The sequence below is a fragment of the Cannabis sativa genome, chromosome 9 (genome assembly GCF_029168945.1).
Source record: "Cannabis sativa cultivar Pink pepper isolate KNU-18-1 chromosome 9, ASM2916894v1, whole genome shotgun sequence".
Lineage (NCBI taxonomy): Eukaryota > Viridiplantae > Streptophyta > Magnoliopsida > Rosales > Cannabaceae > Cannabis > Cannabis sativa.
The window spans coordinates 57189553-57205599 of NC_083609.1; the positions used below are offsets into that span (position 1 = coordinate 57189553).

Consider the following 16047-nt stretch of genomic DNA (forward strand, 5'->3'; position numbering starts at 1 on the left):
GATAATTTTTTAGTTAATTAAAATACATTTTTTTGCATGGTGGTATTCGTTATAATTTCAATATCATTCTCTATAAATTTTTGAAATTTTTTGAATAATTTACAGTGCTAAAAATATATAAGTTTGAAAATATTTTTGAATACACGTGGTAAACTGAAATATCAAGCAAGGCTGGCTAGGCTAAGGTGGGCTAGGCCCGCGCTTAGAACCCACCCCTATCAGGGGCCTAAATGAATTTATTTAATAAATATACATATTTTTTAATAATTTTTAAAAATACTATTTATCTTATAAAAATAGCCCCCCAAAAAAATATTTTTTAGGATCCAAATTAACTCAGGGTCGACCCTAATATCTGTTTTTGGTATTATATACTATTCAAAAAAATTTAAAATTTATAGAAATAATATTATAACTATAACGAATACTGCAATAAAAAAAAATATATTTTAACATATTATTTTGAATGTAAAAATTGATTAAGAAATTATAATAAAAGGTTATAAGTAGCACTTCTACTCTCTTTATTATATTTGTTAAATACTTACATAGTATGAAATATAACTAATTAATGCACCTAGTAATACATTCAAATATTTTGTATTACATAAAATATTAAGATCGATCCATATATTTAGTTTCTAAATTTGAATTTAATTAATATTGTTTCAGAAATAATAACGGGCAAATAATAAAGAAATTTTTACATGAAAAATCACTTTTGCACAATTTATTACCTAAATACTCCTACACGCCTATATCTACTTTTTTACTTACAAAGTTTGTTTTATTACACAAATACCACTTAGTCATCATTCCATCCATCATCAATCAAATCCTACTCTCTTCCCTCTCTTTTTTCATTTTCTATCAATCAATCCATCATTTCACTCTCTTTTTTTCTTCTTTTCTTTTTATTTTTAATTATATTTCAGTTTTTAATTTTTTATTTTTAATTTTATTTCAGTTTTTTAATTTTTTAATTTTTAATTTTATTTTCAGTTTTTAATTTTTAATTTTTTTTCCATAACAATTATTCTTTTGTTTTTATTTTTAATTTTTAATTGTAAAGCTAGTTTCTTATATATTGTTGCCTAGGTCTAGGATTGACTTCTATCAATCAATCCATCATTTCACTCTCTTTTTTTCTTCTTTTCTTTTTATTTTTAATTTTATTTCAGTTTTTAATTTTTAATTTTTAATTTTATTTCGAGTTTTTAATTTTTAATTTTTTTACATAACAATTCTTCTTTTCTTTTTATTTTTAATTTTTAATTGTAAAGCTAGTTTCTTATATATTCTTACGAAGAAACGGACCTTGATAACATATGGAGGAATTTGTGTAGAGAATAAAGCCGGAAAAGAGTATAGACAACAAAAGCTAATACACGAAGACAAAATCAAATAATAAAGAATAGTCGAAGTCAAGGAAAGTGTTCTGAGAAATGAAAAATATTTTCACTGGTTTTAGGCACAATCTTAGGAAATCATTGTGCTTCTTATGTATGTTTGCTCAACAAATAATGCAGAGATTTCATTGTCAACGTTTCTGGGAAAAAAGCTAATGTTGGTGCTGATGTTCGAACCGAGGTTTGTTTTAGGTTTTTTTTTGGTTTTCTCCCATATTTGAAATTTTACACCTTCTGTATGTATTTTTTTAATATGTTTTTTATCTAGTTGTTTCCTGTCCATTTTTATATCATCAATGGGTAACAATGAGATTTATCATGGATGTTGATGTTCAAAGAGTTTTTCTTGTATTTTAGTTTGTATACAGTTGTTTTGTAGTTTTATTATAGTTTTGCTACTTGCATATGTTATTTCACTATAAAATTAATATGCAGCTATTTGCACAAAACTTACTATGTATAACTACTATTTCTTAGTCCCCATCAAATTAAATTCTTGCATAATATATAAACTATCATAAAACGATAATGCAACTATATAAGGCAACTATTTGCACTTGCATACAGTTGTTTTGTAGTTTTGTTATAGTTTTGCTACTTGCATATGTTATTTCACTATAAAATTAATATGCAAACTATTTGCACAAAACTTACTATGTATAACTACTATTTCTTAGTCCCCGTCAAATTAAATTCTTGCATAATATATAAACTATCATAAAACGATAATGCAACTATAAGGCAACCAAAACAAAAAATAAATCAAAATGTAACTGTATATAACGTAGATGTATTATTCATGAGGTTTTTTTAAAAATTTTCACATCATACATTGTTTTGAATTTGGTGGGAGGTCCAAATCTGTTTGTTACAGATCTACATTTCATGAATCTGGATTTCGATATTAGGGGGAGTTGTTTTGATCGAATAAAACAGAAAACAAATGTGTAATTTCAGTTTCTTCACAGTTTTCGATTTTTTTTCGTCATTTTCAGTTTAGATCATTGCAGGTATTCTTTTCCAGTTGATTTTGCCAGAATTAATAGTTGTATTTTTCTCGTTTTGGTTTCATTTTGGTTGTTTTGCGGTTTTGAAATGAGCGCGTATTTTCATCTTCATGGTTCGCTCTGTACAACTCAAGGCTTAGTGCATGTGGTATTTTTGTAAATATTTGTATGTGGACTGTATAAATGTTTAATGGGCCGGCCCAAAGTATTTTTGTAATTTTTTTTCCTTTTTTGTATTTTTTTGTTTTTTTCCCAATAATAAAACAATACAATTCTTAGCTTTTCAATAAGTAGATATATTAATTAAATTACTTCTATCCAAATAAATTGTGGGTATGCATGAATCGATCAAATCTAATGAGAATCGACTGATCCAATAACAACCGATCGACCGCCAAATATTAGATATCTAATTATGATCGGATCGAATTGGATGTTATTTTCAAATATCCAATTGGATCGGATCGAATATTGTATGGGGGTGTTTAAAAATCTAATACATCTAACATCCAATCAAACTAATTAGTATTTTCATTTAGTTTGGATGAGTAATTATATATTGTATTGTTATAGTATATGTATATTTAAAAATTAACATTAAAATTTTACTCTTTTTTTCTTGGATTTGATGGATCCAGTCCAATCCAATACATACTGAACCTAAAATATTAGATGGATCTGATCCAATCTAAAAAATACAAAATTTAATATATTGGGTAAGCCTTAATTAAACTAATAAATATATACGAAATACGTTCAATGGATAGAACCGATCCAGTCCAATATTTAATGGATGTTGGATCGATTGGATAGCTGAAATTAATTGGATCGGATCGGGTGGTAAAATCTAACATCTAATATATAATTGGATCGGATCTGGATAAGCCTAAAAATATTGAATGTGATCCAATGAACACCCCTATAAATAATCACTAAAAAACTGCTACTTTTAGTGACAACATAATTTTTTTTATGACTAAATATGATTTTTAGTCACAACAAAATATTATTTGTGACTAAAATATAGTTTTTAGATACAAGTTGTCACTAATTTAGTTTTAGTTATAACAAGTATTGTGACTAAAAATACATTTAGTCATAACAAATTGTAAATTTTGTGACTAATACTTTTTGCCACGGACCTTTTAGTCACAACATAGGAATAATAATTTATAATTAGTCATAACTTTTTCACTTTTAGTCACAAGTTTGTTGTGACTAAAAGTAAGATTTTTGGTAGTGAATATATATAAAAACTATATTCAACATACATTACAGTGATAATTACTTCCAAACGCACCCTAAATGAAAAAAAAAAAAAAAATTGGGTGGAGTTAGTCATTCCTCTGAACTTGATTTATTACCTGGTATAATACCAAAAGAATAGTGACTATACTTTTATTAAGATTAATTTTGACAGTAAGAAAGTCTCTTTTGCTCAGTGAAAGCAACCATAGCTATTTAATGGGGTAATCTTCATTCTAGAAGAATGGCCTTCATTAGGGATGTCAAGGATCATCGGACACCGTTCATCTACACTCTATGTATGATGTTGTCCGTTTTGGGCCTAAACCTTCATGGTTTTGTTCTTGGGTACCTTCCCAAAAGGTCTCATATTAATGGAGATATGTCTATCCTTATATACTCATGATCATTCCCATTTCTAGCCAATGTGAGACTTTGTTTGTATTCCTAACAATCCTCCCTTCAAACACAGGACTACATAGTCTTCCCTCAAACGATCTTCCATCTTGTACCGCCGCTATTACCAAACGGAACACACTATCTAACCTTCATTGTCAGGAAGACTTTCGACACAAGGCACCAGATAAGATCTCTAATCTTTTCACTCTCTACCAACTAGTGTACTTTCCTCCAATGCGTTGGATCAGCGCATGCCTTACATGGAGCTCCACCACTACCTTGAGAATTTCTCGCTAATCACTAGGCCAACTCTAACAAATCAGAGCACAGTGCCTAATTGAACACATCCATGAACATCATAAGAGTACATCGAAGCCTTATGGGTAATAATAGAGTGGGTGGGTTGAATTTTGTATATTGTGAGGCCAATATTGCAGCTCACACTTTAGCCAATTATGCTTTATCTTATAAAGCTAGTTCTATATAGATTGGAGTAATACCCCCTTGTGCTCGTCAAACTATTCGCTTGGAGGAGCCATTTCCTTTGTAATCTTTTATTAATGAATTTCGTTTAAAAAACATACATTGCAATGGCGGATTCAATATTTAAAGTGAGAGGGGCGTAATTTTTTTTTTTAATAGGCAAGGAGGGCAAAAGTAAACTTAAAAAGAAAAAAAATGTTCTAAGTGGGTTTTGAACCTTAACCTATATCCTAATATCTAGCTTAACCATTACATCAAAGTTAATATTATATGCTTATAAATATCATCTTTTATTACTAATATATGTCGTAACTAATTAAAATACATATACAATTTTTTTCTAATTTTTTGTTTCAGGGGCGACTGTCCCACTTCACTTCTATGTGGATTTGCCTATAATACACTTCACTTCTATGTGGATTTGCCTATAATACATTGTACTAACTTTTTTTTTTTTTTGAAATGGATACATTGTACTAACTTTGAAAACAAATATAACATATTTATATTTCTTCAAAAAATTTAAAATATATGTACACACTAGCAAATTAAACCTAACTTTTAAACTGTATTTTTGTTCTAACACTACAAGAAATGTCACTTTTACCAGCACAGTTCGCTACTTACTTTTACTAGCGCATTTCACAATCTGCGCTGGCAAAGTGGTCAAAGTTTTACCAGCATACATTTGCAGTGGCTAAAATCTAACTTTTACCAGCACATTTACGCACTAGGAAAAGTCATTTTTGCCAGCGCTTTTCATTTTATGCTGGTAAAAGTTAATACGAACATTGATTTGCCAACCCCTTTTTGCCAACACATCACAAGTAAATATTCTATTTTACCAACGCAATACTAACTTTTGCCAGCATAAAAATGTGCTGGCAAAAATGACATTTTTTTGTAGTGTAACATTTTACAAGAAGTAAAAAAAGACCGAATTAATTAATTCGATTTTTTCTTTAAAGCTTCATCAGTTATCTGTCTTTCATTCCTCTAGGGCCAATCCCTAAAACATATTACCGACAACCACTATATTAATTAAAAAGTTAAAGAAAGAAATTAATTAATAAATAAATATGAATTAATTAAATACATAATCAGCATATAGTAGCAAACAACAAACAAAATACATGGCCAAAAATATATATATACCTAATTTGAGCTTTCCCATTCACCATAAAAAGCTTTCTTATCACTAGCTAATATATACTTTTTTGTTCAAGAATATAATTTAATGTCTACTAGTACTTTCTATATAGTTTGATCGACAATTTGCATATTGGTATACGTACTAGATTCTACACACATATGAAATTTTTTAGGCGAGCATCACTTTTATTATAATTGTTTTGAATTTTAATTTTTATACTGTATTTTTTGAAAATAAGTGAGATGTATCATAATTAAGTACATTAATATACAACGTCCACAACAAAAAAATGTGACATTTTGTGACAATTTTTTAGACATGATAAATTTTTCGTGACTGACATTTGGTTACAATAAAAAGTTTTGTAACTAAAACATAATATTTAAATAAAAGTTGTCACTAATTTAATTTTAGTCATAACAAGTAGCATTGTGCTAAAAACACATTTAGTCACAACAAATTATGATTTTTGTGACTAATAGTACTTTTATAGCCACGGATCTTTAGTCATATATAGGAATAATAATTTGTAATTAGTTACAATTTTCTTTATTTTAATCACATGTTTTATTGTGACTAAAAAAAAAAAAATGTAGTGATCATTTAAAAAAAAAATTCTAAATATACAAAATAAAAAATACCCTAGGATAGGAACAAAATTGGTGCCAATACACTTTATTCAAAATATTTAACTTTGTTGAATTTATTTATTTATTTTGTTTTCCACCACAATATAATATAGGCTAATTAGTAATTTTTCCCCTTGAACTTTGACATGTACTAAATTGTGCTCCCTGAACTTTTTTGGCCGTTAAAAATTCCCCTCGAACTATTGAGATTGCTAAATTTAAGGACTTTTGTCTAATTTCATTCAATTTACTGTTTCAATGATTGTTTATGTACTAAATCATGCTCCCCAAAATTTGATATTTACCAAATCATGCCCCTCAAACTTTGATATGTACTAAATAATGCCCCTTGAACTTTCATCCATGTTAGAATTTTTTTACTAAAATTAGACAAAAGTCCTTAAATTTAACAATTTCAATAGTTCGAGGGGAATTTTTAACGGCCAAAAAAGTTCAGGGGGCACGATTTAGTACATGTCAAAGTTCGGGGGGAAAAATTACTAATTAGCCTATAATATATATCCTACTAAATTACACACCTATAATGTGGACCTAATTTACAATGAGGGCTTTGCCCAATGAAAATACCAAACAATATATTTAATAATTAATTTGATATCATCATCATCATCATCATCATCAAAGCTATATTGCTTATTAACTGAAAGTTTATTATTTAAACCCTAGGGTTTTCGTACATATTGAATAAGATCATGTACTAAGGCAGCTTCCCATAATTTTCCTAAACCATCATCATCATAATCCCATTTTATAGTTTATCAATGGAGTTTGAGGTTTTGATCAAGAAAACAAGTTTTGTAAAACCATCATCAAAATTATCATCATCACCACAAACCATTGAATTGTCTGGATTGGACAGAATTTCCCCTGCCATTCTGAACACTCTCTTCTTTTACAAAAATAATTCAAAAATAGAAAAAGATGATGATGATGATGATGTTGAAAGAGTAGTTATAAGAGGTCTTGAAAGGGTTTTGGTGAGTTGGTTTCCAGCAGCTGGGAGACTTGGAATTAATGAGAAAAAAGGGAATAAGCTTGAGATCAATTGTAATGATGAAGGGGTTCTTTTGGTAATTGCACACACTTCTTCTAAGCTTCAAGATTTTGGTGATCATCAACTCCATCAATACAACCCTTCTTATGAGAAACTTGTTCCTCACTTTCCTCACAACCCTCCAAAAATATCACAAAATCCACTCGTTGCTTTGCAGGTTTATATAATACTTTAATTTCTTTTCTTAATTTGATTAATTGCCATTTATATATTGATATTATATATAAGTTCTCTGTTATGTTATATATTATATATATATGCATGTGTGGGTAACAGCTTATGATGATCATATCTATATATATGATATGCACGTTTGCTTATTTGTTAACTAAAAGAAACCCTAACCCTAACCCTAAACTATTTGTGTATTTATTTTTATCAAAATTAAATAGAAACTTTGATATATGGTTGATAGGGCTTAGATCTACCAATAATAATATATAGCAGTATAAATTAGCTAAAATTATATATATTCAGCAATTTGTTTTGGGGTGTTATATTAACTTTGAACAAAGCAAGAATGTCCTATTTCTTTTTTCATATATATATTTATTAATTGTGGTTTACATCTTTATTTGAGTTTGCTTCTCTTACGTGTTTAATTTGGCTTTTGCATTAATTAATAAACAGCTTTTGCTAATCTTAATTTTAATAAGATTATTAATTAATTTATTTATTAATAGTACAAAAGATATATATAAAACGTACGAATTAACAAAAGATATATAAAATGTCTATAGGTATGAGCAGACACGATCATTAATTTTAATTTTCTTTATATATATACATCAAATTATTACTCATCCAAATATGTATATGTACAATTAAAGTAATTATATATTGTTCAGCTGTTTAATTATATATTTCATTCATATATAGTCCATCAAATTAAGGCACTACGCCTTAATTTCTGCTCCATATGCCACCACTACGAAAGGTGCAAAAATAAAGCATATATATATATACATGAGTAACAATATATATAATAACTTTATATAAAGATTGTATTATAACAGATATGTGTGTGTCTTTCTTGATATCATATATATCCTACAACATATAATTTGTAGTGCATATATATATCTATATATACTTGTGATTTATTATGCTCTCTCCTTTAATTCCATGAAGAAACCCTAATATATATTTATATATACATATGTATTTACAGATAACAAAGTTCTCATGTGGAGGAATTTGCATTGGTTTTGGAGGAAGCCACTCCTTGTTTGATGGATTTGGAGCCTTCAATTTCTTAGCCTCATGGGCTCAAATTTCAAGAGCCAAACATCATGATCATGATGATGATGACCTAATCAATAACAATATTAATCTTCCAAACCATTCAAGACAAAAGCTTTTTGATGTCATAAATAATATTAATAATAATAATAATCATCTTACTATATCTTCTTCTTCATCATCATCAATATATGAACAACAACATATTGGGGCAATCCAAGACCTGTATGGAATCCCCATGCGAGCTATGGCGGCCAATGACACGTGCTGGGAGTCAGAGCTCGCCAAGCTCGGCCAATCAGCTGAAAGCCGAGGCATTCAGCTTCTTACTCTGTCCATAGAGAAAGAAGCTGTTGAGAGGTTGAAAGGTGTGATTGTTCAAAGTGGAAAACTCTCTAAGTGCTCTACCTTTGATCTTCTTTGTGCTCATGTTTGGAAGGTATGAATATATATATATATACATATAATATTGTTTCTTTGGTTATAAGTAAATTAACATTAATGTTTTTTTAACAAAGTATAAAATAATGTTAGATAAACATTATATCTTATCTTAATTAAACTTCTAAATTAAGTAACATAATTTTTACAACTACATAATTTCTCCATAGGTGAAAATTTTCTTAAACACCTTTTTGTTGAATCCATTTGGAGATCTCTCAAATTACAATAGGCATAAGTGGTATCAAAAACTCTATTATTATTTATGGTCATAAACATAACATAATAGTATTATATATTTTTTTAATTTACAAAATAGGAAGTCTCAAGTTTTATAATTTTTTCCCAATATTAACAAAAATGTGTCGTACTGTGTTAATTATATTAGTGTATATGAAATCACAAATATTTAAATCTAATATAACTAATACAAAATTTCGTTAATTGTTAATAGAGAAAATACTAGTGATGCACATCTTTTGCGTTGTTACCCTGTTATTAGTGTAATTAAGTATTAAGTCTCATATATAAATTAACAATTTTTTTTAAAAGAATACCGCTAGCTAACTATTAACCAATCGTAGCTAGGGCACAACTTTTAGAAAGTGTTAAGTACCAGTTTAGTATCCGATAACAATACTCTTATTAATGTAGTGGTGGTGCATGTAGGCTAGAGTGAAGGCTCTTTCCCTAGAACCAAACACAAAAATATGCCTACAATTCCCAGTAAACTGCCGAAACCGGCTCCAACCGCCTCTAGGCTCCGATTTCACAGGCAACGCCTTCGTCCTGGCCTCGGTCTCCTCGACCGCCAAACAACTGACCGAAGAGCCATTGGAAGAAACCATCGGGAAAATCCAAGGTGCAAAAGAAGTACTGAACAATGATTACATTAAGGAGTACGTGAAAGCCCTAGAAAACTCATCAGACAAGTTCTTGCCTTCAATGAGAGAATTAACCATAGTCAGTGATTGGCTCAAGTTCCCTTTTGGGGCTTTGGATTTCGGTTGGAGAAATAATGAGATGATCCTGTGTGGTGCAGCCTTGGTAGGGACTCCTGTTCCTGAAGCTTGTTTTCTCATGCCTGACCTTGACCAAGATCGACCTGGTGATTTCTTGGTTAGGATTGGGATTAATGGAGAGGACAACATTATTGCTGATTTTATCACCAACTTTAAAACTTATTTCAATTAGTATATATATATATACTTCTCATGATTTTATGATGATATATTGTGTACGTGTGTAATAATTAATAATATTAATATATATATTTGTACGTGTGTACTTATATATATGTACTATATATATCTATTATATATGATGAGTGATGTGTGTGTGTGTGTGAATGTAATATATATATAGTGTGTGAATTACTCGATCAAAACTTTGTTTGTGATTGTTTGGCTTAAATATATATATGAAATAATGAAAGTATAATCTAGCTGGGGTTGTGTATTTTTTATACATGTATTTTGACAAATAATTAATGTGTGTATATATGTTGAGTAGATAATTAATTCTATAATTAAGTGACTCTTTACTAGGATAATGTTTACATGATTAATCATGTAGAAAATGATAAGGGAAAGTGTATGAGAAGAAGATGTATGAAATTTTTATTTCAAAATTAATAATTTATGCATCTTATTATGCTATTAAGTTTTTATAATATATGTATTATTAGTGTGAGATTTTCTAAAAATTAGACAAAATGGGTGACTACTCAATGATTATATTTTTATTGTAAATATGATGATTACATTTTTATTAACCTGTAATAGCAGGTTACTAACATGTAAATTTTTTTTTTTTAGAATTAAATTAACTATCATTAACTATTTCTTGAAATAATATTAATTTTTAATTTAAATATATAAGACCCTTTTTAGTAATTAATTTTAATAATTTTTTTTTTATATTTAAATTTTTATTATAATTTTTTTAACCGTTAAGCCATTTAATTATAATATTTACAATAAAACTCTATTATTTTATAAAATTAAATTTACACCATTTTAAAATATATTTTTAAATAATTAATCTCTAAGTCTGAGAATAGTGCGAAATACTAGAATATGAGAATTCATGATTTATACATCATATCTAAACTCCAATTTCATCTGTATATCTTCAAGTTGCATGTTTTAGACATAATTGAAAACAACCAACAACTTCATAAATGTATATTTTTATCAGTAACACATATTCGAGATCAATAACCAATAAATGATGTACTAACTTTGTTGACAATACATAATCAAAATCAATAATTAATAATAATCAATAACATCGGTTGCTAAGTTTATCAAAAACGCATGTTCATGATCCATAACCAATAACAATTAATAACTTTTAAATCTTCAATAATACATATTCAAGATCAATAATCAATAACAATTATTAACTTTTAATTTTTTTCAATAACGTACATATTCAAGATCAATAACCGATAACAGTTAGTAATTTTCAAACCTTTCAATAATATATATTCAAGATCAATAATCAATAATGATCAATAATTTTTAAACTTTTGTAATTTTTTCCTTTTTTATGATTATCAATATATATACAATATATTAATTTAGAATTGCAAAGAAGGAGGATAAAGTGACTTTCTCTCTGAGAAAGAAGAACTACATGACAGAGGGTGGAATGAAGTAAATATGTGTCGAGTACAGCAAAAAAAATTATCTTTAATTATATAATTGCTATTAGATTTTAATTTTTTTAAAACCAATCTTAGACTGACACACTTATTTGGCACTTAAAGTATTGAAAATAAAATCGACTGCATAATTACATTTAATTAGATCTTATCCTTATCATTTTTTATTAATTAAGGTTATATGGGTCTAATAATTTTAAATTATAAGAAATTTTATTATAAATATTTTAATAATTTAAGTCCAAAAAATTAAATTTCTAAAAGATTCTTATTTAGTAAGAAATTGTAGAAAATTAATTAATAATTATTAGTATTAATTTAATTTTAAATATAATTAATTTTAATTAAAATTTTATAAGGAAATAAATTTTTATGTTACTATCAAGTTACAAGTTATTTATTTATTTATTTATTTTAATTTCTAAATTAATCACAAACATTTAATAGTAATCCAATGACTAAAAAGAAATGTAACCACATAATGGTTACATATTTGAAGTAACCATTGAAATCTCTTCCAATTTATGTTATATATCTTTCATTATTTAAAAATTGCACAAATAATCTTGACAAAAAAATGTAAGAATAATACTTGCTCGTAAATATTTCACTATTAATGAATTTATTAACAAAATATATATTTATTTAACAAAGTGTCTATAATTTCCATTCTCTTATACATTTTAGAGTGATTTATATAACACCAAAAAAATCGAAGAACATGTGTTTACATACATAATCTAACACCATCTTCATGTTATATAAATTAACAATTAACCCAAGATCTATTTGTATATAACATAGAACACAATAGTAGTATATGATAATTGAGTATGTGTACCTGATTGATCCATAGCAATTATCTCTGATTGATCCACAGCAGTTACTCCAAATTTGATAGTGCAATACTATCAACTAAGTCTTCCTCCCTAGATCTCTAAATCAGAAGCAGTTTATTTTCTCTGATTATCAAAAGGTATACAATTGTGATGAGACAATATGTATTTATAGAGTCAGGGAGGGGACTTAGCTACAAAACCCTAGTTGGGATGGGCCTGCTCATCAAAGGCTTCAGTCAACTAGAAAAGCCCACACTTCTGCTTCACCTAGACTTTACTCACAGATGCTAAGCCCATTAACAATTGATCACCAACAACATGGGCTAACACAGCAAAGAACTATCCAATCAACCCAAGTTTTAATAAAACCAATAAAATTTAATGTAAGCCCAAATAAAAGTCTAACATTCTCCCACTTGGGCTACATTGATTTTAATACATATATATTATATATCAAAATAATTTTGTTTGAAAACGACTCATGGGTTGAACAACAGGAAAACATTTGTGGCCACTTTAAAAACTGATAGTTCTCTGATAGCATCTCAACATACCGGTCCAATTTAACCTTTGATAATGAACTATGACAGTCATATTGTTTTAGCTCAACAAAAGACATTCATAATCACAAATACCAAAGTATTAAATCGACATGGGTCAATAAGTCTAGTAGTGTGGTAAGGAATTATGTTCAACATGTGATCAATTTAAAATAACATAATATCCTTATCAGTCCTCAATTTCACTGATACCGTGATGCTTAATAAATAAGCCAGTGAAATTAAACATACACCACTTAAAATAAGTAAGTGTCACTAAACTTGCTTAAATAATTAAGCCAACAACATATCATTGTCAATAAGCAAATAAATTTAATAGACAATGATCACGACAATATGAACCACATGCTTTCAATTCAATCATTCTCGAGAATATAACAAAACATAATTGAAAACATATCCATTCAATAATAAAAAATATTGAAACATAAAATGTAGTTCATAACTTTATTCAGAAAATTATAAATAATAATTTATAAAAACAAACAGAAAACAAAACTCCCACTAACCCAAAAGATCAAAAGATTCTAAAATGCCCATATTAACAACATGTTTATTAAACAGCACGGCACTTAACCCTTTGGTTAGAGGATCAGCTAACATCGACTCGGTCTTGCAATTTTCAATAACAATGTCTCCTTTCTTGACCAAGTCTCTGACAGTGAGATACTTTATTTCCATATGTTTAGAAGCACTACTAATCTTGTTATTCTTTGAAAAGAAAACAAAGAAGATCATTATCACAATAGATTAGCATAGGTGTGGAAATAGAATCAACCACTCGTATCTCCGAAATAAAATTCTTCAGCCACAAAGCTTGCAAAGATGCCCCATAACATGCAACAAACTCAGCATACATAGTAGATGATGTGATCAAAGTCTGTTTGACACTCTTCCAAGAAATAGCAAAGCACTCGCCAAGGTGAAAATATAGCCGAAGTTGACTTTAAATCATCTACACAACCACCAAAATCCGAATGCGAATAACCAACAACTCGAAGATTGTCAACATGCTTATACACAAGCATAAAACTCTTCGTTCTTTGCAAATATCTCAAAACTTTCTTGGCTGCAACCCAATGATCAAGGCCAGGATCAGATAAATATCTCCCAAGAACATTGACTACGAAAGCTATGTCAGGTCGAGTGCAAACATGAGCATACATCAAACTCCCTACTACACTTGCATAAGGGATGTTCTTCATTGCTCCTCTTTCCAAGTCGTTCTTAGGACATTGTCGCTTAGTGAACTTGTCCCCTTTCGAATAGGAACGAACCGGCCTTTACACAAATCCATGTTGAACCTTTTGAGCACACGATTAATGTAAGCTTCTTGAGATAAGCCAAGAACTTTTCGATTCCCCGTCACGATGGATCTCAATCCCCAAAACATAGGATGCCTCTCCAAGATCTTTCATATCAAAATTGGAAGACGAAAAATTTTTGGTCTCATTTAGTAGTGACAAATCACCGCCGGCAAGTAAAATGTCATCTACGTAAAGAACAAGAAAAATATAACGACTCCCACCGATCTTCATATAAATACAACGATCAAACTTGTTCTCTACAAAACCAAACAATGTCACAACCTTGTCAAACTTCAAGTACCACTGGCGAGATGCCTGTTTGAGACCATAAATGGATCGTTTCAACTTGCAAACCAAGTGTTCTTTTCCATTCTCCTTGTAGCCTTCAGGTTGAGACATATATACTTCCTCATTCAATTCTCCATTCGTAAAAGCAAGCTTTTAACATCCATTTGATGCAACTCTAAATCAAAATGCGCAATTAAGGCCATAATAATTACGAATGAATCTTTAGTGGAAACAGTGAGAAAGTTTCGGTGTAATCAATACCTTCTCTTTGAGTAAAGCCTTTAGCCACTAAACGCGCTTTAAACCTTTCAATACGTCCATTTTTATCCCTTTTAGCCTTTAAAATCCACTTACAACCTATTGGTTTAAAACCATCGTGTAATAAAACTAGCTCCCATACACCATTTTTCTTCATGGAGTCGATCTCATCATCCGTAGTTGTTAACCATTTTGAAGATTGTGGACTATTAAGTGCTTCACTAAAAGTGACAGGATCCACAAAATGATCAATATCATATTCTCCTTCTCCAAGATAAACAAAATTATCATGACACTTTGTTGACTTCTTTTGTCTACGAGATCTTCTTAGAGGAGGTACTTCGGAATAACTTCTCTTTGTTGATCATTATTTTGAATAACATCTTCCACAACTGGAATTTCTTCAATAACAGGATTCTCATTAACAATAGGAGCTTCATCATTAATAGGCCCTTCATCAATAATAGGACCTTCATCATCTTCGATATCGGGAGCAATGTATTCATCAACAATGGGAGCATTACCAATCGGAGTAGGATGGAGACTATCGTTATCATCTCTTGAAAATGACATAGGAATACAAATTCCTTTAGAGGACTCCCCCATTTCAAGAGATGTTGAAGGAATTTTTTCGGCAACATCAAATTCCGAAATTTAGCGATGCGAGATTCAACAATTCGCGTACCACGAGTGGGACGGTAAAAGCGATAGCCTTTTGAGCGCATTGGATAACCAATGAAATAACGACAATTTGTTCTCGGATCTAACTTTTTCAAATTAGGATCATAAATCTTTACTTCAATTGGACAACCCCATACTCGAAGATGATTCGGACTAGGCTTCCGCCCGGTCCATAACTCAAAAGGGGTCTTGGGAACAGATTTACCGGGAACACGATTTAAAATATAAGTTGCGGTCATAAGTGCTTCACCCCATAAAAACTGCGGAAGATTTGTTCTACTCATCATACTTCTAACCATATCCATGAGAGTGCGATTTCTCCTTTCGGCAACGCCATTTTGCTCGGAGTGAACCGGGCATAGT

At 29.3% G+C, this 16047-nt stretch overlaps 1 protein-coding gene across 1 annotated transcript; it reads left to right on the forward strand.

Annotated features, from left to right (window-relative positions):
- The first annotated feature begins 7018 nt into the window (after positions 1-7018).
- LOC115723946 (brassinosteroid-related acyltransferase 1) lies at positions 7019-10522 on the forward strand. Its single transcript, XM_061103705.1, has 3 exons — positions 7019-7557; positions 8572-9081; positions 9753-10522. Exons 1-3 carry the CDS (start codon positions 7108-7110, stop codon positions 10275-10277), a joined length of 1485 nt encoding a protein of 494 aa, XP_060959688.1. The 5' UTR covers positions 7019-7107; the 3' UTR covers positions 10278-10522.
- Positions 10523-16047: the final 5525 nt, after the last annotated feature.